This window comes from Propithecus coquereli, unplaced genomic scaffold (assembly GCF_000956105.1).
Source record: "Propithecus coquereli isolate 6110/MARCELLA unplaced genomic scaffold, Pcoq_1.0 Scaffold351, whole genome shotgun sequence".
Classification (NCBI taxonomy): domain Eukaryota; kingdom Metazoa; phylum Chordata; class Mammalia; order Primates; family Indriidae; genus Propithecus; species Propithecus coquereli.
This window is the reverse complement of record NW_012149186.1, coordinates 404,609-429,763: the sequence shown is the minus strand read 5'-3', so window position 1 is coordinate 429,763 and position 25,155 is coordinate 404,609. Positions and strand designations below refer to the sequence as shown.

At 47.3% G+C, this 25,155-nt stretch overlaps 1 protein-coding gene across 1 annotated transcript in view; it reads left to right on the top strand.

The window, feature by feature from the left end:
- WDFY4 (WDFY family member 4) overlaps window positions 1–25,155 on the top strand; it is a 283,986-nt gene that overhangs the window by 18,545 nt on the left and 240,286 nt on the right. The window contains exons 2-8 of the mRNA XM_012651295.1: window positions 1,949–2,199; window positions 13,290–13,404; window positions 14,708–14,814; window positions 16,876–17,010; window positions 19,199–19,388; window positions 21,588–21,777; window positions 23,529–23,686. Of these exons, the coding sequence (XP_012506749.1) occupies window positions 1,966–2,199; window positions 13,290–13,404; window positions 14,708–14,814; window positions 16,876–17,010; window positions 19,199–19,388; window positions 21,588–21,777; window positions 23,529–23,686 (1,129 nt within the window). The 5' untranslated portion in view covers window positions 1,949–1,965. The remainder of the gene's footprint in view (window positions 1–1,948; window positions 2,200–13,289; window positions 13,405–14,707; window positions 14,815–16,875; window positions 17,011–19,198; window positions 19,389–21,587; window positions 21,778–23,528; window positions 23,687–25,155) is intronic.

Here is a 25,155-nt window from a genome sequence, read left to right as displayed (position 1 = left end):
TGCAGTCAGCCACATGCAGCCCAATGAGGGGACCAGCAAGGGACTGTCCACCACAGCCTTGTGTACAGTACCGGAAGTCGTGGGTAACTTAGCCTCCTGTCACTGTAACAGCCAACAAGGAAGATAGGCACGTGATGCCCCTTTGGGACATGAGGCAGCAGTTAGAAGAAATGAACTTGGCAAACACAGAGCCATGTGGTTAGGTCTGAAGACACAATGCTGAGTGGAAGGGTAAGATGCAGAAAAGATGTGGAAGATCATTCGGTAACTTGAGGTGCGTGTGTACAGAAATCAGGTACTGTGTACTGTGCTTTATAAGGCCCTGTGCTGGAGCAGTAATAGCTGTTGAACAGGTGGGGTGGGTGGGGTGGGGAAGAAGGGAATGGGAGTAGGGAATGAAGGTCCCAGGAATAAAGCAGGGAGACTGCCCAGACCAGGGAAGGGGCTGAGGGTGTGAGCTCCTTTTGTTTCCCAAAAAGAAAACAAAACCCCCATAAACCTATAGCCAAACACCCACAAGCAAAATTATAAATAAAAAGTCTGGTTCAACAGTATTATGGGTATGTTCTTACTAAACTATATATTCACAGATAAAAGCTGAAATGTCAGCAGTCATTTTTTCTGGGCATCGACAAGTTTTGTATTCTTCCTGATACGTTCCTTCCCAGTTTTTGACAAAAAACTAACGTGGCTTTTGTAATAAGACAGCAATTTTTGAAAATGGAGCGACAGAGTGAGAAGTGGCTGTGATCAGAGAGGAGCTGGGGCAGATGAGAGTCTGTGCATAAGGGGTGAGGGAGTGTCAGAGAGGGGATGGTGAGCCTTGCCAGGTGCTATCCAGCTAAGCCCCATTCTCATCTGCAAGGAATGTGTGTTTGGGCCTAAATTAAGCATAATCTCCTCCCCACCCCTGCACCCTGCTGATGTAGCTAAGGGCAAAACACCAGGGACCCAGCTCTACACAGACCCTCTGTCTGGTCACTACCCTGTGATTGTTGGGTGCTGGATGGACTCCAGGATTGATTCCCTTTGTAGTGACATTGAGTTTGGGGAGGGCTTTTGTCAGGGAGCCTGAGCTTTCTGGTTTCTCCTTAGAGTTTACTGCACTCCAGACAAACAAACAAAAAACAAACCTTTGTTCTGCTGTGAGTCAGTCACAACTCACCTAAAAAGTTTGACGATTGAAAAGTCAAGGACACAAATAAAGGCACCTCCTGAAGGTTACCTATCTGGTGGATCAGTCTTTGGCTACATTCATTACATGAGTTCTTGTTCTCGTGCCTACGGACTTGAGGTTCCTGGCTTGCACTAATTGCTCCTGTGTGCGCTTAGAGAGGCTCTCCTGTAAACTCAGGGATTTAAAGGGTCAATTTGAGGGCAGAGTCCTCTAAAATATTGAATGTGAACCAAATAATGCGGAGAATGAGGAATCTCTGTTCTTTTGGACTCATGTAATAAAAGGAAGTTATGGTTTAAGATGTAGAATTACATGCCTCTACTAACAATGGTAAATATTTACATGTCTCTTTTATTTGCTCAGGCTTCTAAAAGAGAAGCAGCATCAGGTAATAAAAAAACAAAAAGCAAACTTTAGTATTAAAGGTTTGCATTTCAACTGATGTCTAGGTGCCTGTATGCCTTTGGCACAGTCAGTTCCTGTACTTAACATAGAGAGAATAAGAAGCCCATCTGTCTATGTCTCTGTGAGAGAGTCCGTGTGAAGAGCCCAGTGCAGTGTCTGGAACGTGCTAGATTGTCAGTATGTATTAATCACATCTAAACTGAATCCCTTTTTTAGAAAAGCCTTCCTGTTTAGTCAGTTTCAGATTCTTAGAGGAACCGTCTTCAGTAGGAACTGGACTGAGTGAGTACTGTACCTTGTCCCACAACCAGAGTAATCAGGAAGTGATGTGACAAGACTTTTCAATTTTGCTTGTTTTGAATTTAGATCTGCTTTGCCAAGGCATGGAGGCAGAAGATCTTTCAAAGGCTGAAGACAGAACTGAGGGTCCAGGTTCCAAAAATGAAGACCGGCCTGCTGATGTGCAGCCAGATGTCCCACTCGGAGGGCAGTCGCCTGGCCCCACAGCTCTCTGGGACATGCTAGAGAGGCAGTTTCTGGAATATGAGCAGTTGACTCACAGGAGCCCAGATGAACGTCAGAAGAGCTTGTTAAGTCTTCTCCCCCTGTTCCTAAAGGTCGGTATTCTTTTTTTGAAATTGTAAGATGATACAGGCGACATTTTTGGGCTGATTGGAAACTGAAGTTGGTGGTATTAATATCGTCACAGGTGGCTTCTGATTGGTTCCTCAGAGGAGAGTTGTCTTAGTCTGTTTGGGCTGCTGTAATAAAATACTGTAAACTGGGTGGCATATAAACAACAGGTATTTATTTCTCACAGTTTGAAGCCCAGGAAGTCAAAGATCAAGGCAGATTCAGTATCTGGTGAGGGCCTACTTTCTGGCTCATAGATGGCACCTTCTTGCCATGACCTCATGTGGTGGAAGAGGTGAGGAGTCTCTCTCCAGCCTTTTTTTTTTTATAAGGACACGAATCCTACTCAAGAGGGCAGAACCAAATTTTCTCCCAAAGGCCCTACCTCCTAATAGCCTCACTGAGGGGTGAGGATTTCAGCATGTGAATTTCAGGGGGACACCATCATTCAGACCGTAGCAGGAGTATTGCTCCATCTAATGGAGATGGCAAAGATGGTGGGGGGCTTGGAAAGGACAGACAGTTGGCCCCTGGGTAATGCTGTCTCTTCAGTTAAAAAATTACATTGTTCAACCACAATCCCTGCTTAGGAGCCACAGAAGAGACCAGCTCCTTTGGGGGCTAGGAGAGGAAGGTGTGTCTTGCCATGAGTCACAGGGGTGGCTAGCAACCTCACACTTGTAATGCCAGGACCGAGGCCTGGGAGAACCAGAGCACCTTGCAACAAATTGTGCCAATAACGTAAACTAATCAGTGGGGTACACCAGGGCTTTGCCTTATGAAAGGAACAACATGAGCAGTCCCTGCCCACATCCCTTTCCTGGTCACAGGCACACTAGAGAAGTCCAGCTTACCCACTGGGTTGGCACTCTGGCTAGTGGCATCTGGCAACAGCTTGGGTGCAAGGGATTTCCCTTGTAATCTGGGAATAAAGCTTCTGCCATTAAGATCTGCCTTATAGTTGAAGTCTAGGTATAGAGTTGAAAATGTTATCTTTTTGTGAATACTTAGTTTTTGATTGACTATTGATTTGGGGTTATTATTGAAAAAGCATACACCTACAAAACATTGAAAACATGGGGAATATGAGATGCTTTTCACATTTGAACATAGAATAGGACAGATGGCTTCAAAAGGTTTTTGTTGGGATAGCTTTGTTAATATATTTCATCTAACTTATTCGCCAGAAATACTTAAGGATTTCCAAAGATGACTCAAAATCTTGAGATCATATTTATAGGATGCATTGCATACTTAGCATGTCTTTCCATAAAAAAATGCCAAGTAACTTTCTGTCCATTAATTCATTATCTTCTTCCATGTTTTGGACTTGTACCCCCATCCATCACATTTTATAGATCAGATAACTGGGGCTAGGTTAGGAGAGAGGGCCCAGGTTTCTCATTCCTGGCCCTGTCTACCCTGACTACTCCAGATACTGGGAGGTGGGTCAGTCTTACCCCAGTTCCCAGATCAACGTTGCCTATGGAAGGAACAGTGTGAGCAGTCCCCGCCCACCAGTGCAAGTCACTGGGAATGTGTGCGGGTTCAGCCATCGCTGAGCTGCTGGACTGTACCTTTCCCACCGCCCTGGGCAGCCCAGGCTCTATAGGAAGGACTCTGCACCTAAGAGCTGGGACTTGGTTCTTCTTTGCCTCTCTCCCTATGGTTGATTTGAAAATTCATTCACTTTTTATATCAGTATGTATTGAGTTCTATGCTCTGTCCTAGGGGCTGGGCTATGGGAGTGAAGACGACAGAGGTCTGCTCCCATGGTCCATGTGGTCCAGAGCAGAGGACACTGAATAGCACACTCAGTGTGTTTTATTTGGCCTGCAGGGGTTCAACATGAATTAGTGGCCATTTTTTCAAAATGGAAAGTTTTCACATGAAAATTGGATTTCCAATTTTTCTCGAAAATTTTGGTAGATGTGGTAATACTGACAAATGGACAGAAAGGGTTAGAGATCCCGCAGCTCACCCCAGACCCCCACTCCCTAACATCTTTCACCCAATGCATATCACTCATTTATCTCATCCTATAGGCACTTGGGCTTTTGACACCACATATAGGGGTTCCTATTATAACTGACCCTTGGTATTGGTCTGTTTCCCAAACCCTGTCCCAGTCATTGGAGCCATAATGGCCCTGTTGTAGAACATATGGGCTTCTGAGTCAAACAGAACAGGGCTCAAGGCTGGCTCCATCCCTTATTAGCTGTGCATCCTTGAGCAAATTACTAAATATTGCTGAACTTCAGTTTTCTTATCTGTAAAGTAGAATCAATACCATTTTGCTGCAAAACTGTGAGGGTAAGATAAGATAGTGCGTATAAAGTCTACAGCTCTTGGAAAGTAGACACAATTCCCATTACCCTTCTGCCAGTTACTAACTGAATGTGTGTCTAAATGTTTGAGATCCTGTTGCCACGGTCCCCCAAACTGCTGACACCATCTGCTACTCTTTGAATCCCTGGAGCCCACCTCTGATAAACCCTGTAGAGACAGAATATTATAGGCTTCTCATAATTTCTATATTCTTTTATTAAGTCCTACATGCCTACAAAACATTATTTCTATTAAGTTCTGAGTAATAAAACCCTGCCAGAGCCAGAGCCCTCAGCCTTCTTAATTAAGAGTTGGCAGTGGAAAGAAACGTGGGGAAGATGGGAGGTTTTTCTCAGGTAGAGTGCAGATAAAATCTGACCTGTAGATGAAAACTGAGAACATTCATTGGGGTATAGGCCCTTGTGTAAGAAGTCAAGTTTGTAACCACCCTGTTTGGAATTTTATAACCATAAAGCAGTGTTCTTCAAGATTAAAAAAAAGCCCCCTTGGAAATACCAGAACCTAAAACTTTATGTCATTTCCTGTGGGATGTGGCTGTTAATGTCAAAGCCTTAGGCATATATTAGTTGTCATGGAAACCACACCCCACCTGGGCTCTGAGACTCCTGAGTGCATATAAAAGAGACCTGAACTACTGTGTTTGATGGAGCTCGACTCTCTATACTTGGCTCTTTTCACTTTGGGCCCAAGGAAAATTAAGATGATCAGGAATATCCTTTGTTCTGAGGCAATACACACAAGAGATTTTGAGTTTGTTGCCCCTGCTTGGAAAGGGCTGTGCCCCTGGGGTGAGGGGTCTTGCCTGGCTGGCCCAGCCTCCTTACCAGTCAGACCCAGCACGGAAGGGGTGATCAATGCTGTAGTCGGGGCTGGGTAAAGGTTAGCAGCTGTGTGTGCCCACCTCAGTGGCTGTCACCTGCTTCCACGTAGTGAGTCCTGAGATTTGACAATAGATGTGGTCTTGTGTAGCAGACGTCCTCAGAGATGCTTCTTTGGCACCTTCTTTTCAGAGAGGAACTTCCCTTTAGCCTGTTTGGTCTTCTACCACATCTGACTCCTCCAAACACACAACAAGGGATGAACTTTTTCCTATCCCTGTCATTGTTTTTACATAAATTTGCATTAACTGCTAGGCAAGTACAAAGGTGGGCTTGGTATGTACGATAGTAAATCCCAGCCCCATTCCCTCTGAGCTGAGGAAGGACTGCAGGCTTACTAACCCACTCAGCATTTTGGCTACTGTCCAGGTCATAAGGAAGAACCTAATGGAATCTCAGGAATTGGAACCCCAACAGGGAGCTGCCCCAAGGGGGTGAGTCAGAAATGAAGTTCTTACCTGGAACAGCAGGCTCCCCTCCTCATGCAGGTTCTGCATTCCTCTTCATAGGTCAAAGAGGGTTCTCTGCCAGGGCAAGTTGAACAGGATCTCAGTCTTGATGTGATCTAGGGTCAGATCTCCCCAGCCCTGTCTTTTTTTCTTTTTCTTTTTGTTTTGTTCTGATATCACTCTGTTCTGTCTTTGATATGTGCTAACCAAACTGTTTATTAGAATTGAGGCTGAGAAGTGAAATGATGCCCTAAGTTCAAACAGTTAGCAAGGGACAGGATTAAGACTTAGACCAGGCACCCTGATGCCCAGGTGAGTGATCCTTTTCACTGATGATAGCTAGGTAATATCCACCAAGCTCTAAGTGGCTAACTGCACATTCTGTTCAGTTTTTACAAGTCCTTACAATAACCCTGTGAAGTAGATAGTATTTTTATCCCAGCTTTATAAATGAGGAAAGATATCCCAGCTTTATAAATGAGGAAAGAGAGGTTTAGAAATGTTGCATAATTTTGGCAACGTCACCGTTGTTAGCTGGGAGCAGAACTTAACCCAGGCAGTCTGCTGCAGGTCTGCGTTGTTAACCACTGGGAACCCTTGCTTATTGCTGGGGTTTGTAGGATGGGGCATATCTGGTTTCTCTTTCCTTATCCCCTGACTCACTGGACAATGGCTTTGCCTGGCTAAGACCTTACTTTTCCCTTGTGCACAAAAAGAGAGTCACCCTCTGCACACAGGATGTTTGGATAACAGACTCCAGGATATTGCAGACAGAGAGGAGGTTTTATTGCATCATGCAGGAAGTAACACAGGGCCAATGACTTCTGTAGTGTGCAGAGCAATGCTTTTAGGAAGGATTCCATAGACTATTGTTCTTTTCCTGACAAGAGCCTTGGCTTTGGTCTTTTTAGAACGTTTCCGTCATAAGATCTCACACCAAGAGAAGAAGGCATTCCTCTAGAAAGCATGGTCAGGTTCTGGCCTTTGGTTGAGTTTGCTTTGGTGAAGGGAAAGCTCTTGAGAGCCTCATATTACATAGAGATATTCTTTAGTAATAGACACTGGGAAAGTGAGAGCTATAGAAGTAGTTGATGATAATTCTTTGAGTGTGTACTTTGAGAGAAATCGGGAAGTTAGATAGAGAATTCCCAGAAATTAGTGTAAAATCCCTCACTGTCTAGGACAGACTACCTGGGGTGTGGGACCACATTGGAAGAAAGGGAAATCCATGGATGTGGTAGATTAGATGTGCCGTGAATGGGCTCATGCTCCTGCCTTTAAGAGGTGGGGTCTGCATCCCTTACCCCTGAATCTGGATGGATCTGTGATGGCCGGGCTAATGAAATGGGGCAGAAGTGACACTTTCAGGCATAGAGGTCAAGAAACTCACAGCTTCTTCTTCCTGTCACTTGAAATACTCACTCTTAGAACCCAGCTGCAATATTGTGAGGAAGTCCTGAGTAAATGCCTATGTTGGGAGGAACCAAGGCCCTTGACCTTGAGGCTGTGTTTGCTGCTGACAGCCAGCACCAACCTGCTAGCCATGTGGGTGTACCATCTTGGAAGTGGATCTCTTAGCCCCCGTTAGCTGCCCTAGCTGAGTAGAGCTGAGAAACGCTACCCCTGCTGAGGCTTGCCCAAATTGCAGATCAGCGAGCAAAATTAATGATTGCTGTTATTTTAAGCCATTCAATTTTGGGGTGTTTTGTTATGTATCAAAAATAACTGGAACACTGGGTAACATGGTGTGGGGAAATTCATCCATTTCCTAGTATGGGAGGACTGGAATTAACACTTAAGTTAGTTGTATTTAGAGGTGAGTGTGTGTGTTTGTGTGTGTGTGTGTGTGTGTGTGTGTGTGTGTGTGTGTGTGTGTGTGTGTGTTTTCATTCTTAGGCTAACTACCCAGCCAGTGGTGCAGTTTGTGCCATTGATTGTGGTCAATCATTCTCATAAAAACCAACTGTGAATCTAACTGACAATTGAAGAAAGGTAAGTGCCATTAAATAAAACAGTGGGGATAACGAACAATTATTTCAAGTGTGGTGTCCAGAGGGAATGAGGGAAAACACCCTTCCTTGTCCACTACTGATTCTATCCTACCTTGGAGTGAGGCCTACAATGTAGCTATTGTCATCTCAGGGAAATAAGATTTTTGTTGTTTTACAGAGTTTTGATGCACAACTTTTTAACTTAAATTTACAAAGGAGAGGTTCCACTGTGTCACATTAGCATGGAAACGTAATGCAGTATCTCAGAAATGTTTTAAGCTCTCTTAAAGACAAAACCCCCAAATTCTGCAGTAATGGAGTAATAGTAACATTGCGGTCATGCAGGAAACCAACCAGGCTCTCCCTGTCTTTCAGAAGCTGTTTTTTTCCTCCGATTTCCTCAAGAGCTTTTGTTATTCCTTATTTTCCTTTGGAGACCAGAGCATCATTTTCTTTCTTTTTCTTCCGTGTGAGGGGACAGTCACACAGCCTGGTGGTGCAACTTAAATAGTGTTCGTAAATAAAAGTTTTTAAAAATATTGAGCAATATTCTCCCAGCACGTAAGTCCCAGTTTGGGAAAATTAGGGCCTTTTGGAAGCTGCCTTAACTCTTTAGGGTCTCCACGGTACCATTCAGCAAATGATTGGCTCTGTGCATCAAACAGCACCCCAGTGGCCTGAAAGAGTTAACACAGCCTCCAGAAGTGCCCATCACGGTCCCAGGAAGGAGCCTGAGCCTTGGGAGATCTGTCTGGGAGTACAATTACTGTTCAGCTCATAGTGGCCCAATTTGCTTTATTGTAGAGTGCCTCCTGGAGTCCCACTGCTCAGAGATGATACAGATGCATCTGAGTCAACTGCCTGCAAATTGGTCTTTGAGGGGTTTGCCAGTGCAGGGAGGAGGCACAGGAATTTGTTAGAAAGAAATCATAGCAGAGTTCTTGGTCCTGGGGAGGGAAATCATCTTGCCACAGAAATTCCAAGCCCAAAGGACTGACTGACTTTTTCTCTCCAGGGATTAATGTGTCTGAGTGACAGCTGGTTTCCAGGTGGTAGCTATAAGTTTCATAGACATGCAAATGCTACCTGGGCATGTTCATGTGTGTGTGAAATTATTTAACTCTTGACTCGGCCACTGAACTGATTCTTTGTGCTTAATCTCACCTCAGCCTCGGTTTCTGTGAAGTGGGCATATTAATAGTACCAATCTCAAAGGCTCATTGTGGGAATTAGTGGAAATAATGCATGTAAGTGCTTAGCCCAGCAGTTGGCACAAGACCAACACACAATACATTTAGCCATTATTACCGTGTATTGTGAGTTTCATAATTATTTTGTTCACTTATCAAATACTTGTTGATGTTCCACTATGTCCAATAGCGTTTAACAATAATCTAGCATTTAGGTTGTGTTAGCAAGGTTCTAATGCAGTGTTGTTTTTTTTTTAAATTTACAAAGGAAAGAGTTGACCATATTTGTTTATAGGCTAGAAAATTAAAAAAAATTCAGGCCCATACAAAGTTTTTCTCAAAACACAACACATAGATACTTACAACCCAGTATATAAGAAATAAAACATTTCAGATAAACTAAAGCCCCCTGTGTACACATTCTATAATCCATTTTCCTGCTGCCCTACTCCAATGATAACTAATTCTCACGTTGAATTTGGGGTGCATCATTCCCTGTGTGGATGTACACTTTTGTCAGATGCATATATATTCATCAGTAGTGTACAATACAGTCTTACAGGTTTTTGTAGACTCATACTGTAATACACTTTTACAACTTCCTTTTTCTACTCAATAGTCTATTTCTGGAGTTTTTACATGTTGATACATTTAGCTCTATTTCTTTTTCAGTACTATATAACATCCTATTATATAAATATACCACAAATGATTCATTCATTGTCCTATCAATACATATGAAGTATTTTTCCCAATCACAAATAATACCACATAAATATTTCTTTTCCAGCACATGTGACTATACCTAGGAGTATATTGCTGGGTTGTAGGGTGTGTGCCCCTTTAATTTTATTGGATGGAGTTAAACATTTCTTCAAAGGGGTCCTTCCTGGTTACACCCCAGCAATAGCACATGGGGTTTCCTGCGGTTCCTCACGTTCTCCTACATTTGGTATTGTCAGGCTTTTCATTTTTGCCAACCTAAAACATCTCATTGAGGTTTTAATTTGTATTTTCCTGATCATTAGCAATTTGTTATTTATTTTATCTTATATAAATTACCTGTTTTTTCATTTGTTTATTTTGTTGTTTTTAAAATCGGGTTGTTTGTCCTTTTGTTGTCAGTTTATGGAGGGGTAGATAGGAATCCTTTGTCAGTTATATGTGTTGCAAATATTTTCTCTCAATCTGTGGCTTGCTGCTTCACATTGTTTATAGTGTCTTAATAAAGAGAAGGTATTTAAAGGTTTTATTTTTCAACAAACAGTGTCATAGCAAGAAGCACATTAAAAATGTTTTCCCTTTGGGAATTTGATGGCTTCCTCCCTTTTTCTAGATGGATGAGCTCAGGTTTAAACACATACACACACACACACACACACACAACCCAATCATGTCTTTGGGCAGGGATTTAATTTAATACGGATGGAGAGTGGGGGCAAGTGGATGGCAGTTGGCAAAATTGCACATCATGGAGGCTACTGGAGCCAGAAATATGCATAGTGGCCTACCTTCCTGGTGGGAACTGGGGATGGGGAATCGCTGGAGCTCAAGTCCTTGGCCAAGGGCAGTCCCTTCCCTTTGACCATTGGTCTGGGAGGCGCCCCCCCACCCCAGGACTGGTAAACTTGGCCTGTGACAATGAGGTGGAACAAAGAGTAAAGGACATCTGCCCAAAGACTCTGATGCAAGGCGGACTTAGAGGAGATTCCAAAAACAGTCTGGCATTCCAAGCAGAGTTTTAAAACTCATGACTTCTGTTAAATATTTAGGTTGGTACAAAAGCAACTGTGATTTTTAGATCATGAACTTTAAATCATTATAACTAGGCTCAAACACATCTTTATTAATCAAAATAGAAACCTTTGCAGTCAATACATTTTTGCCAACAAAAAATAAGTTTGTTTATTCCTATGGCATAAAAATCTGTGCTTCGGGATTTGATGAGCTCTTGGGAAGCATTTTCTGCATCCTGCTGGTTGTGGAACGGTTTTCCTTGCAAAAAGTTGTCCAGATGCTTGAAGAAGTGGTAGTCGGTTGGCGAGAGGTCAGGTGAAAATGGTGGAGGAGGCAAAACTTCATAGCCCAATTCGGTTCAATTTGAAGCGTTGGTTGTGCGATGTGCAGTCGAGTGCTGTCGTGGAGAAGAATTTGGCCCTTTCTGTTGACAGCTGCAGGCTTTGCAGTTTTTGGTGCATCTCATCGATTTGCCAAGCATACTTCTCTGATGTAATGGTTTTGCCGGGATTCAGAAAGCTGTAGTGGATCAGACTGGCTGCAGACCACCAGATGTGACCATGACCTTTTTTTGGCACAAGTTTGGCTTTGAGAAGAGTTTTGGAGCTGTTTCTCGGTCCAGCCACTGAGCTGGTTGTCACTGGTTGTATAAAATCCACTTTTCATCACACGTCACAGTCCAATCGAGAAATTGTTCATTGTTGCATATAAGAAGAGATGTACCCCCATAATATGCTGAAATAAAAAAAATAAAAAAAGAGAAGATGTCACCTCAAAACAGCAATTTTTTTGATTTTCAGTCAGCTCATGAGGCACCCACTTATGGAGCTTTTTTCACCTTTCCAATTTGCTTCAAATGCCGAATAACCGAAGAAGATTGTTGAGTTCTTTGGCAACTTTTCATGTACCTGTAAGAGGATCAGCTTCAGTGATTGCTCTCAATTGGTCATTGTCAACTCCCGATGGCTGGCCACTGGGCTCCTCATCTTCAAGCCTCTTGTCTCCTTGCAAAACTTCTTGAACCACCACTGCACTGTACGGTTATTAGCAGTCCCTGGGCCAAATGCATTGTTGATGTTGTGAGTCGTCTCTGCTGCTTTACAACCCATTTTGAACTCGAATAAGAAAATTGCTCAAATTTGCTTTTTGTCTAGCATCATTTCCATAGTCTAAAATAAATATAAAATAAACAGCAAGTAATAAGTCATTAGCAAAACACATAAAGTGAGAAATGTGCATTAAAATGGTATATAACATAACCACACTTATTTAAGAATGTATTCCAATATCAAATGGCAAATTTCAGCAATGCTAAAACCACAATTACTTTTGCACCATCCTTTAATAGTATCCTGAATAATAAGAGGAAAAAGTGTGAGGAAAAAATGACCAGGTGGGATAGAAATAGAGGAGGGACAGATGAGGAAGAATTTTAAGGAAATTGAAAATGAGATTAAAAGCAGCAACTTGGACTGGAGAAAAATGTTTTCAGCCTGGAACTAAAGCCATAAAATGAAAGAATAGATTGAGAAATTTGGTTTCTCATTCTCGCAAATTTCAGATTTCCATAGAACAAAACCAAACAATAACAAATGGAAAGACAAAATGGCAAACTGGAAATAACTGCTGTTATGTTATGGATCAAAATTAACATTTTTATATACAAATAACTTTTTAAATAAATAGGAAAATAGTGGAAACCCTAGTGGAGTAATAGGCTAAGAATTGCAACTGGCGTGCAAGAAGCATGAGAAGTGCTCGTCTACTCTAGTAATCGAAAGGCTGCGATGGAGATGAGACATTTTTTCTTCTGTGAGGTTTTCCATTAAAACTGAAAGAGCACGCCAATGCTCAACGCTGGTGTGGGCGTAGAGAAACCAGCTCTCTCCCACGGAGCCTGTGATGTCTAGTCTGGCAAACTTTATCTGGAGAATGAGTTAGTGATATGTTCCAAAGTGTTAAAAATAAAAGCACATGCTTTAACTTGCAATTCACTTTTTAGAATTATCTAAAGGAAATAACCGAATGACTAAAACTGAGATATCTGTACAAGATTTGAAAACTGTACAGGAGGAGAGTCAGCGAGACACAGCAGTTGATTGGGTGAGGGTGAGAGAGAGGGACACCTAGAGAGTCCCTCTTGGAATTTCCACAAGGGCACCGGACACAGCAGGTTGTGGGGGAAGGTGAGGGGTCGGGCTCTATGTGTTGGACGTTTCTGGAGCATGGGTTTGGTGGGAGATGTCCAGGGGCATTTTGATGTGTGGGTCTGGAGCCCAGCAAGAAGTGAAAGGATTTAGAGACACTGGCGTAGGGATTGTGGCTGAAGCTGGGAGGCGGTGATTTGGTGGCCTATGGGATGTAGCTGGGGAAGGGAGTTGCGCCATCGGTTTGCGCTGGCACGGCGGGAGGCAGGGTGATTCTCATGCCTTGCCCGTAGCATTGATGTCTCTGACCAAGTCCTGTCTGTCGCACTTCAGGCCTGGGAACACTCCGTGGGCATCATCTGCTTTCCCAGTCTCCAAAGGCTGGCAGAAGACGTTTCCGACCAGCTTGCCCAAGAACTACAGAAGGCCCTTGCTGGGAAGCCTGCAGGTAAGAGAACAGAGGGGCTGGAGCACACTCTGTGAAGGGCAGAACAGCTCTGCAGACCCCTCCCAGGCCTCTCTGAGCCCCTCTCTGCTTTCTCGTCGAATTAGAGTGCTCCTCTCCAGAGAGCACGAGGGCCCTGCTCTGCCCCTTCCCTCCTGGGAGACAGGGAGAAGGGCAGAGGAGGAGGGAAAATGGTTTGGGGAGCTCTGCTACTCCTAGGACATGGACGTAGACACACACATACACACACAGACACACTGCACACACTGCACACAATATGCCATACACAGACACATACAGATACACCACACACAGACACACACACACGTACTACACACACAGATACACACGGTCCCACAGAGATACACACAGAGACACACACATAGACATACATGTACACACTGACACTGCACACAATACACTATACACACACAGATACTACACACAGACACATATACACAGACACACACAGTTCCACAGAGATACACACAGAGATACATAGAGGCACACACATAGACACACAGACACAAATACAGACATACATGCTACACACATACTACACAGACACGTGTAGAGACTCTACTCAGAGATACTACACACAGACACACTCTACACATGCAGACACTCATAGATATGTACTATACACGGTGACACACAGAGACACTACACAAAGAGACACACACAGACAGACACACACACCACACACATAGGAACACGCACAGAGGACCAGCGTCTGTGCGAGGAAGTGCTAGGATCTGAGGTGCACCTGTATGTTCGGTGGAGAGCTTGGTCCCAAAAAGTTACAGAGGTCAAATTGTGCATCTTCCGCGGGTCTCCTGGCTTGCATTCTTCCACTCGTGCAAGCTGGTCCCTGGAGGCTGGGCAGAATTTCGTGGTGGCCGAGGGCTGAGGGGCAGGAGAGAATTCCAAGAGGAAGACTAGCTCAAGCATGGTGTAGATCGCAGAGACTCCTGCAGTGCAAGGGACTGTGTGATAGAGGAAGTGGGGAGGATCCTGGATTGCGGGGACTCCAACAGCTGAGGAGCTTGTTCTTACTGGCAGTAGGGAGCCATTGATGGTTCTTAAACAGGGATGGTGGCACGATAAAGGCTGTCTTGCAAGGAGATTGGTCTGGCAGAGTTTGAAATGTTTGGTAGAGATTCAGGTGGCCTTGGAGGTGTGTAGGCAGGAGGCCAGAGTCCTCTAAAGATGCTCAGGCCCATCTCCTGGGGAGATCATGCCCTGTGTGGAGGGGAGGCCAGCTTGGCAGGTCACTGTATACCCTACTGCTGACACTTTCTTCCAGAGAAAGCCCGGGTGGCGGCTCGGCAGTTGCTGTGGTGGAAGGGGGATGTGGATCAGGATGGCTACCTGCTCCTGAAGTCGGTGTACGTGCTCACAGGGACAGACTCGGTGAGTTCCAGGCCCGCTGGCCTCTGCCCCTGGTGCTCTTCATCCACATGCGGAGGGGAGGCCACACAGGGTGGTGGCATGTCCCAAGGGGTCTTTCTTTTTATGAAACTGACATTGTTTCTCCTTCCTACTTCCCTTCTGGTACAGAACATGGACTTCACAGTCTGAAATTCGGGTTTGAATCCTGCCTTTGCAAGTGACGAGCTGCGTAACCATGGGCAAATCATTTTACCTCTCTGCCACTTGCTTGGGTCTCTAATTTTAGAATTGGGATAATAATGCCTCTCTTCTAGGGTTAGTATGGGATTGATAACCGATGTTTACTGACCATTTCCCAAATGTTGGGGGTAAGGCTAGCATGTCCCAAGCATTGTGCTGATCAGTCCCCCTTATGAGGGGACTATGGTGATGCCAGTTAGTGATGAGAAAACAGGCTTACCTATGCCATGACTGCAGAGCCCATGCTCTGAGCCACTGTTCTTCATTGCTTCCTGTGACACTCAGCCTGAATGAGGTACACGAGTAGGCACCTGTCCTGCACTTGCCCAGAGATGATGCTTGGATGGCGTTGGGTCCTCCTCCTTCCTACTGTGCCCGCCCTGGCTGCTGTCACATCTTGCCATCATGAGGCGGGAGCCAGCGGCTGGCTTCTTCCCTGTGTGGTTTGCTGATGGCTGACGTCTTCTTGGGTGGAAATGGCCCCTGGAAGCTGTGACCATTGGGGCCAGAGGTCTTGGGCAGGGCTGACCCAGAGACTCACGGGTTTATCGGGAGTGGCCACTGCGTGTCTGGCCTGCTGCCCTCAATGTAACTTCTCCAAATCCTTCTGGCCTCTACCCATTGCCTGATTCCAAAGCTGCTTCACTAGATGAAGAGACACCGGTTGGGCGTTTGGATCTGTGCACGGAGGTGTGATGGGAACACAGTGTGCAGTTGCTGTCTGGGGACCGGCCTGCTCGGGGAGTTAGCAGGAGGGAGGACCACCTGACTTTCCTCCCCATAAACTGCCTGGACCACTGTCCATGGCCCGAAGCTCAGAACGTGGGCTGGTCTGCCCTGGGGAGGGACTCTGCAGCCTGAGTGGTGACGCATCACCTAGGGCTTATGTGCCACCACGGAGAGCAGTAGGAGCGGGAAGCAGGCGCAGATGGGTGAGGATAGGGAGAGCTGTCCCTATGGGGACACCTAGGGACAGCTCGCCGCCAGCAAGGCATCAAATAAAAAGAAAGACATCATACCTCACTCTGGGAACTTTGAGCGGGAAGATTAGGATCAGCAACCTGTGTCTGTGCCTGAGTATGGCTCAGACTGTACATTCTTCCTTTTCTTCCTCTAACTTACTGTGTCTGTCAGCTTAGCCAATTGGGTGGGTAGTTGCATGGACAGTATTTCATAGGTTGACCCCACAGGTGCTCATATATGATTGCACATGTGCACACATGTGCACACAGAGGTTGCAGCTGCTCTAATCCCAGTGGGCTGCAGGCAGAGCCCATGGGAGAAAGGCCCCAGGCAGCTCCGCATGCAGGCTGGTCTCCCTCTCTGCTGGCCTCCTATCCTCTCGGCCTCTGCCTGGCAGCCTTGGCAGTTTAGTGAGGTGTGGTTGTCTGTCTGCACCTAGAGCTCTGTGAGTCTTGGTGAGGTCTGGGATTGGATGAGAGGGTTGAAGGGGCCGGATCAGATCCTCGCATGCTTATTGCCAGCCTCCCCTCCCGACTGCTCTCGCTCTCCCTTCCTTGTTGGGAGGCCACTGGCTGACCACGGTCAGCTGGTGTGGTATGCTAGCATGCCCGTGAAGTCTAAGTTCCACATTCCCTTCCCCCCTCTTTCTCTCCCCTGCCTTCCTTTCTTCCTATAGTCTGTGTATCTTATAGAGGAGCTGTCAATAACATTTATTGAACATACAGTAGGCACTTTATATAAACAACCTTCACAGCTGCCCTGGCTGGGTCCTCTGACTGTCTGCATTTCACACTCGAGGACTGGAGCCCAGAGAGGAAGTGGCTTTCTCAGGCCCCACTGCCTCTGCCACCCAGGGTCACCTGTGTTCTTCCCTTCCAGGAGACTCTGGGCAGGATTGCAGAGTCTGGGCTTCCAGCCCTGCTCCTCCGATGCCTTTACCTCTTCTTTGCATTTCCTCTGGAAAAGGATGAGCTTTTTGAAAGTGACGTTCAAGTTCAGAGGATGTTTGTGCAGGTGAGTGTGAGGAGGGCCTTGCTTCCCAGAGATGCTTCTGCCTTCTCATACCCAGGTCCTGAGCTCCTCTGTTCTCCCATAGGGGCCAGCTCTCCCCTCTGTCCCTACTCCCCCAATACCTGCATGGTTGGAAAGCGGTTGTGTCCCCTCACAGAAAGGTGTGCCCTGCACCCCCAGCTCCTCCCTGATAGTCTGCGTCCTTGGTCCTGCTCACCCTCCCTGACGTCTGGACTTCCTCCCTCTGGCCCTTCCTTCCCCTCTGATAATGCGGGTCACTCCCACGAGCCCTCCCTTCAGTCCCAGGATGCATAGTGTTGTCACCCTGAGGCTGACAAGCAAAGGTGTGGTGAGTAAGTGTGGGGTCTGGGCTCCCAGAGGCCGTGGGAGGCGCCGGGGCTGGAGCCCTGGGCATTGGTTTTTCACTCACAGTCACGCTTTTAGCTCTTCTGTGGGCTCCTCCTTCCCTTCCCCCAGGAGTCAGCTCAGGCCTCAAGCATCAGACACACTGTCCTCTTGTCATTCCACCTTTCCTCACCTCCTTCCCCTCCCCTCTTCTGGACAGTTTCTGCTTTCTCAGCTCCTGAGATGCTGAGTTCTCCAGAAAACTCTTCCTGCTTCTCTGACCTTGTGGGGGAGGGCAGGGATGACCATGTGCCGGACCCATCTCTGTGTCCAGCGCCTTGGGTAGTGTCTCCCATGTAGCAGGTGCTTGTGACCATTCAGTGACTTTCCAAATGCAGCTGTCCATCGTACACGAGTGTCCCCAGGAACATCCATTTTAGACTGATTCTCAAGCTGACTCATCATTGCTAGAGGGTATTTCGGATTCCACTTATGGGGGCTGCCCCCTAATCTGCATTCCTTGCAATGAATGTGGGTGTCATTTGCCCATACATAAATCATATTCTAAGTGCTGTACCAGGCCCTTTCCCTAGTGCCCTGCAGGGAACTAGTGCAGCTCCTGTCTTCGAGGTCCTCTGGACACGAGGACGGGATATGAGCCCTGGGGGTAGACTATGTCTGTGTTCCCTAAGAGTTGTCATTATTTCATTCCATGAAAATACACAGAGCTCCTACCAGACCTGCACTTACTTCGGAGGTGACAGAAAGGTAGAGAAGCCAAATGGGAAAACGATCCAGGAATAAGTGTGTAGTTGGAAATTTTTTATGTGCTGTGAAGGGAAAGTCAAAAGTGTGTTGGGCAATGATGACAAGGGGCCCCAATTTATGTTAGAGAATCAGGGGAGACCGTTTGAGGGAAATGGCATTTACCCCGGGAGCTCAAGGTCAGCAGGATCAGAGAGGTGTCCTGGTGGGGGTGGCAGGAAGCGGGGAAAAGCAAAGAAATTGTCACAAAGCCCAGGGACAGGTAAGAACAAGGTGAGACCTTGATCATGTGTCCACACACACCTGCAAGGGAGGTGGGGACATGGGACTAGTAGGTCCATGCTGCCCGGCATTGCTCTGTCACCAGGCTAGGAGGGGCTAATGGGTCATTCCAGTGGAAGGAGCTGGTGATACCTGCTGAACTGGAGGAAGGTCCATTGGACCACCTAGAGCCCAGGGGAGAGCTGCACTTATAAAGTGAGAGAGGAGGCCAGGCCAGGCCACGCAGGATGCTGTGAGCCATGCTGGGGATTTGGATTTTATCCCAAGTGGGTAGGAAGGTACCGAAAGTCCCTCTGCTAGCCATTAGAAGGCTGGATTGGCCGGGACAAGCCCAGTCAGGAGGTTCTAGGATAACTCTCATGATCTGATGGAAAAGTAGAGTTTGAGTGTCAACCAGGAGTTCTGGAACACCTCTTTTTTTAAACAGCACAGGGTCCTGTTAACTCTATACCTTAATTATGGATGGCATTTTTCTGTATTTCTATATAAAAAGATGTAAAGTCAATGACTTCTTTGTCATTCTGATTTGGAAAGGATAACAATTGCTGTTTAGGGATGATGCCAGCAGACCTGAGCCCCAACCCTGCCACCCTTTCCAAAGCCGGCTCTGTTGACCCTTGTGGTCAGGGGCAGAGAGTGACCATGTACAGTCCTGTCCCTCCCACTGAGACGTGCCCTTCAGTGCTCCAGGAAAGTAGGGAACAAATCGGTCATAGGAAAGAGGCTTCCTAACCAGGTCTCCTTGGCTGTTTTATGTCTCCTTCTCCTTTTCTTTCTCCTTCTCCTTTTTTCTTCCCAGATGTTGCTGAACATTTGCAGCGAGTCTCAAGCTCTGGAGGGACTTCTCTCGGGAAGCGACCTCCAGGCTCTATTGATTGCCACAACCTGTCTTCGGGAGCACAGCTGCTGCTTCTGGAAAGAGCCCACCTTCTGCGTGCTGAGGGCAATCTCCAAGGCCCAGAACCTCGACATCATCCAATACCTGCAGGGTATGTCCCAGGAGACCAGGTGCAGGCTGTGGGCCACCCAAGGGCTTCCCTTGAACTCTTGGAGCAAAGGCTGAGAGCCCACTTTTCACAATAAGACCCTGGGATGCTTTTGTGGCATCAGTGTAGATTTCTGGGGCCAAAGAAGAGACGAATAAGCAGCCATGCCCAGTAGATAACCCCGCACTGCTTGGCTCCATTAATGGAAGCAGTCTTATTGTTCATTCTGATCCTCCACTGGAGGAAGGAGGGAGAGAGAAACTCATCTACTATGAAGATACTGCCAAACAGACGCTGTGCTGGGCCCACTTGTACGTTGTCTCATTCGTTTCTTTGAGGGAGATATTAATGCTGTTTTGCGGTGGGGAAAATAGAGATTGAGAGTGGTAGAATTTTCCCAGGCTACTCAGCTAGTGAAGAAGAGCATCAAGTTTCAAACCTGGAGATGTCTGATTCCAGCACCTTCATTTCCGCTTGGGGATTCAGGCCACAGGCTCTGGAGTCAGACAGCCAAGGTGTGGACTCCAGCTCTGCGCTCACAGTGGAGTGACCTTAGGCACTTAATCACCTGGGGAGCTCAGTTCTCTCATCTGCAAAATGGGGTTAATAATACTGCTGACCTTATTTGAGTGTTGTGGTTCTTCAATGACTGATGTATTTTAATATTAAAAGCACCCTGTATGTGGTGGGTGCCACATAGGTGTCAGAATCAGTCACATCTTTATTACCTGGGTTTGATCAAAAGCAGGACACTGAGGGAGTCAATTTTGTGAGCAGCGCCAGGGGCCTCCTTGGCGTCATTTGCCCCTTGAGGACCCAGTTCATGCTGGGTGTGTGGAGGTCACCATGGCCTCATCTCTGCTGGCCCAACACGGGGCCGAGAGAGGCTCTGCAAGGCTCGTGCCAAGGAGAACATTCTCAGGACGCTTCCTTTCCGCTCACCTCCCCCACCACGCAGCATCTCCTCAGCGCCCCGGCTGAGCACAGCAGTCCATCTCTGGTGCTAACCCTGAGGTAGGGGGTCTTTTGGGGAGAGTTGGAGGTCTGAGCCTGCCCATGTGATCTGCTTATCTGCAGACACTTGCCCTGTGAGCCCTGTTCTTTCTGGGGTGTCCTGTAACAGAGGGAGGGTGTCAGCTGGTGAGAGCTGGAGAAGCCTGGCAGCCCCTTCTCTGAGTCCCCCATAGAATGGGGGCTCCAGTTTGGGGATTCTAAGCTCCCTGTGAGGCCAGGACCAGTGTGAACAGTCTCCTGAGGTGCTCCACAACCCAGGCACCCTCCTCCTCAACGGGCTGGAGTCTGAGGTGGCTGAGAAGAAACTATCGGCATTGGCTCCCGGGGTCTCTCACTGCGTTATTTTCTGATGCCCAAGATGGCAACTCTAAAAGAAAATTCCCCTGAGCAGGGAGCCTGCTACCTAAGCACTATTTTAGGGCAGTGGATGGTATCTCTGGGTTTTTGGGGTGAGGAGAGGGTCAGGAAGTCAGGGCTGACCTCACAGTTACCTGCTAAGCTGGCAATTCTGGGGGCTGCCTTGCTGGGCATGCAGACTTCAGAGCACTTCTGAGTCCTTGCAGCTGAGAGGCTGAGCTTGTGTTATCTAAGTTCTCACAGGTACAGTTCCTGATCCGCTGGTGTGGCTTTCCCAGCACTCAGAGAGGCTTCTCTCAAAGAGAGATTTCTAAAACCGGTGATCCATCCAAATGTAAATCTGATGACCTCTGTCTTCTAACTCTGGCTCTCCACTGCTCTGAGGTAGCCAGCAAGTCCCGGGGCCAGGCCCCGCAGGAGGGGTGCCGCCTTCCTCCCCATCCCTGGTCCCCTGGCTTCTTCATACCCAAAACACACCATCTCTTCACCCCCCACCTCTTCACATATTCATACATCCTGCACTTTTCACAAGCTAATTTCTACTGAGCTCCAACTTTGCTTCCTTAAGGTCGCCTGTGGGCTCAGGCCTTGTGTCTTGCATCTCATTATCTAATCGACCTGGGCTCTCTGGAGTTCCGGGAATCAGGAGCAGAGGTCTGAGAGGCTGCCTTCCTCTCCTGTGTCACCTGCTGGTCCTGCAAGAGCCAGCAGAACATGTTTTGGATTAATTCTCATTCACGTATTGACATGCAGCTTTCGGTGGGGGAATGGGCGTGACCGTGGCTGAAAAGCTCTTGCTTCGGAGCTCAGCACTGTGCTTCCCTCCTACAGCCACGGACTGTGTGAGGCTCTCCCTCCAGAACCTCTCCAGGCTGGCAGACACTCTCCCCGCTCCCGAGGTGAGCGAGGCCATGAACCTCATCCTGGGCTTCGTGAAGGACTCCTACCCTGTCTCCGCAGCACTGTTCCTGGAGTTCGAGAATGCGGAGGGCTACCCCCTGCTGCTCAAGGTGTTACTTCAGTAAGTGGCTGTGCTTGGTGGGGGAAAAACATGGGAACACCAAAGCTTCGCTCCTCAGAATTACTCAGAGTGCTTTGAAGGAGGACAGATAATGAGGTGTCGTTTTCTGAAATACAAAGCTCCCTAGAGTGTGGCCAGAGAGACCTCCTATTGCAAAAGTAATTCAATGTGCAGACAGTTGTGGGGGTCATTTCCTTAGAGAATCAGTGGGTGACAGCAATGATAGTTCTACCAAGTCCGCTTGGTGGCACCTGTCACCTGCATGCCTGCTGGCCTGACCTCCACATGTCAGACCCGGACAGAACCACCTGTCTGTATTGGAGGGCTGTCTGGGGCTGCCGTGCTTGGAGGGCGGGACGTGTCTGGGAATCAGCAATCCCCAGAGCAGCTCTGGACCCATGACTGGCAGAAGCCGATGGTCCGTATCCAGCCAAGATCCCCCTGGGATGGGCAAGCTCTACACTGCCTCTAGGGGTCCCTGGAAGGGTTAACTCCCGTTGCCTCGTATGTGTTTGCTTGGGAATGCTCTTGTATTGGCTTCCTTTCCTTCCCTGTCTCACATTGCCTGGCCACTCCTGGTATTTTCTGGGACAAGCTCCCGAGTGAACTATTCTCTCTCAAATCCTTGAGCCGTGGGAAACCCAAAGACATTGTTCAGCCAAGTCTGGACAAGCTTCCCTTGCGCTGACTTGTCACGTCATCTTCAGGCAGGGCCAGGGATTAGGGAGAGCAAGGGATGGAAATCATGGAAATTTCCTGATGATCCAAACTCTCCCACTGATCTTGGCAAAGCTGCTTTAGAAGGGCCAGACCACATACTTTCCCTTGGGCTTTGCTCAGCAAGTGTGAGATGCCTTCTCCCCTGTGGGGCTGGGTTACTACTGTGCTTCACAGGCTTCACTACAGACCCAGGCTTCAGGTCTGCAGGCACTGGCTTGAATGAGGGGCTGAAGACCCTTGGCCCACAGAGTCTCCAAAAGGATGTGGTTAAATGACCACACCCTGAGGGCCTCCCTTCCATGGGCTGCTAAGCATAACAGTCCCTCTGGGTACGCCACATTTTATATTAGTCTGGACTGTGGCCAGATGACTGCTGCCACCATGGAGGTCTGTGTCATAGCATTTCTCGACCATTTTTTTGGTTTAGTGGGTGGTCAGTTTTCCCCAGACATCTCGTGGAAGGCAGGAGGGAGACGGGAGCCTGTACTGGGGAACGTCCGAAAGGACCCATTTTGGCACATTGGCTTTCCTTTCTGCCACAACTGAAGCTGCACAGCGAGCGCTTTTACTCCAGAAATGGCTGAGCTGGAATACCAAGAGCAAGACAGCCCACCTGCCTGTCATTAGAAGGCAAACATAATCCTCAACCTTAAAATAAGCACACGGAAGCCACTAAAGCCATTTCCCACACTGTTTTCTTGCTGTTTCGAAATATTCCATCTCTCATTTTGGGGTGCCCCTGCTCTGCTGATGCCCTAAGCACAACATGTCTTTTTTCCTATGAGCAGATGCTGTAGCTTTTCACTGGTTCTGACTTCTTTCCTTCTACGGCTGAAGTTTGCGAACAGTGATGTTTACCCAGGGTATTCCCCTTGCCTTTTGGTGCTGAACTGCCTCTCGGTGGGGACCCTTGGGGTCTTCCCCAGCATTGCAGACCTGCATTGTCTCTGCATCCCTGTGAGGAGCTCCATGAACAAAGGTGGATGCTCTGTCCAGGAAGTGCAGGGAGCCGGCCTCATCTGTCCCCACAGGTACGACGGGCTGCTGCAGAGCGAAGTCGACCCACACCTGGAGGAGCTCCTTAGGCTGGTGGTGTGGCTGACGACCTGTGGGAAGTCAGAGCTGAAGGTGTTTGACAGTGTCACTTACCCTCAGCTTGAAGGCTTCAAGTTCTACCAGGAGGCTTCTGGTGGGTCCTTTCTGCATCTCTGGATGACTGGCAGAGTCGGGGCTGTGCCCTGACATGGCTACGAGGTCTTCCCCTGGTTCTCTGTGCACCTGTCAATGCCGCAGTAGGCTCTGATTCTGTCATATCCTTTGGGGAGACTATCTATGGATCCTGCAGCTCCCATATAGATTTTCCCAGCTGTGCGACCTCAGCTTTGCGCAATGAGGAAATTTGTTATCTGTGGGACTTATAGGAAACATTGCTTAAAAAAGGCAAAGACTCTCTTAGCTAATGGAAGAGGCCTTAATTCTGTCACCCAACTCCAGTGTGACTTACTGTATAACATTTGCTTACATCACGGGGACTGATGTCCCTGAAACAGCCACCCAGGTGCAGGGTCAGTGACTTCTTGGTACGTTGAGGTATTGATTGATTAATGAGCTCAGTTAGGACGCATCACTTCTTTCCATGCAGCAGGCACTCTGCCCCAGGCGGGTATCGCTGTGAACAGGCCAGGTGTGTGCTCCCTAAACATCCTCTGTAGAGACTGCCATGTGTATACTGAACCTTAGCTTGCCAGATACCAGGTTGATAAATACATCAGGCACAGCCATGACACCAAGGTGGGTCACTCAGGAAACCCCAAACAGAAGGCTCAATGAAGGGGAGTTTCAAGGCTAAGTGTAGGTTGTCTAAGCTGAAATAGAAGGGGAGAAGTTTAAAGGCACAAAGTATAGTCTGGGGAAGATATGGTGGCCTGAAACAGCTGAGTAAGTCTGGAGAAATGACACCTGCTGTGGAGTAGAGGCAGGGACCAGGTTAAGAAGGGCCTTCGGATGGGACTTCAGCAGACACACAGGGGCGTGAATGTGGTTTAGGGGAGTGACTGCATCAGAGGGGAGTTTCAGAAACATCTCTGGTATCTGAGGCAGGGAGGGCTGGAGGCAGGGAGCTTTCTGACAAAGTCTCTCCTGGGTGAGGGAGAATGAAGCTTAACCTTCAAGCTGAAGGAAAACGGTAGAGGAAACATTGGACTGGGAAAGTGTGTTTATTTAACAGCTTGCCTAGAAATGAAACTGACTTTGCTCACTAATCTCCAATATCACTTGATTTTAATCAGTTGAAACCAGTCCTCCCAGCTCAGCACTGTCTAATGGAAATAAAACGCAAGGTACATTATATCATTTTCAATGTAATTTTAATTTTAAATAAGAAGAAACAGGTTAAATTATTGTTGATCATAGATTTTAACTCAATGTATACCAAATAGTAGCATATCAATGTGTGGTCAATACAAATACTTGTCAGTGAGGTAGTTTGCATTCTTTTCTTCGTGCTGTCTTTTGGAAATCCGGTGTAATACTTGAGCTTCATGGCATGTCTCAGCTCAGAGTGGCCACAGTTCCAGGGCATCTTGGGCAATGCAGCACTAGCCTTCTTCACGTCCTGGGTGGCTGGCTTTTCTGGACTTCCGATAGACACGTACCCAC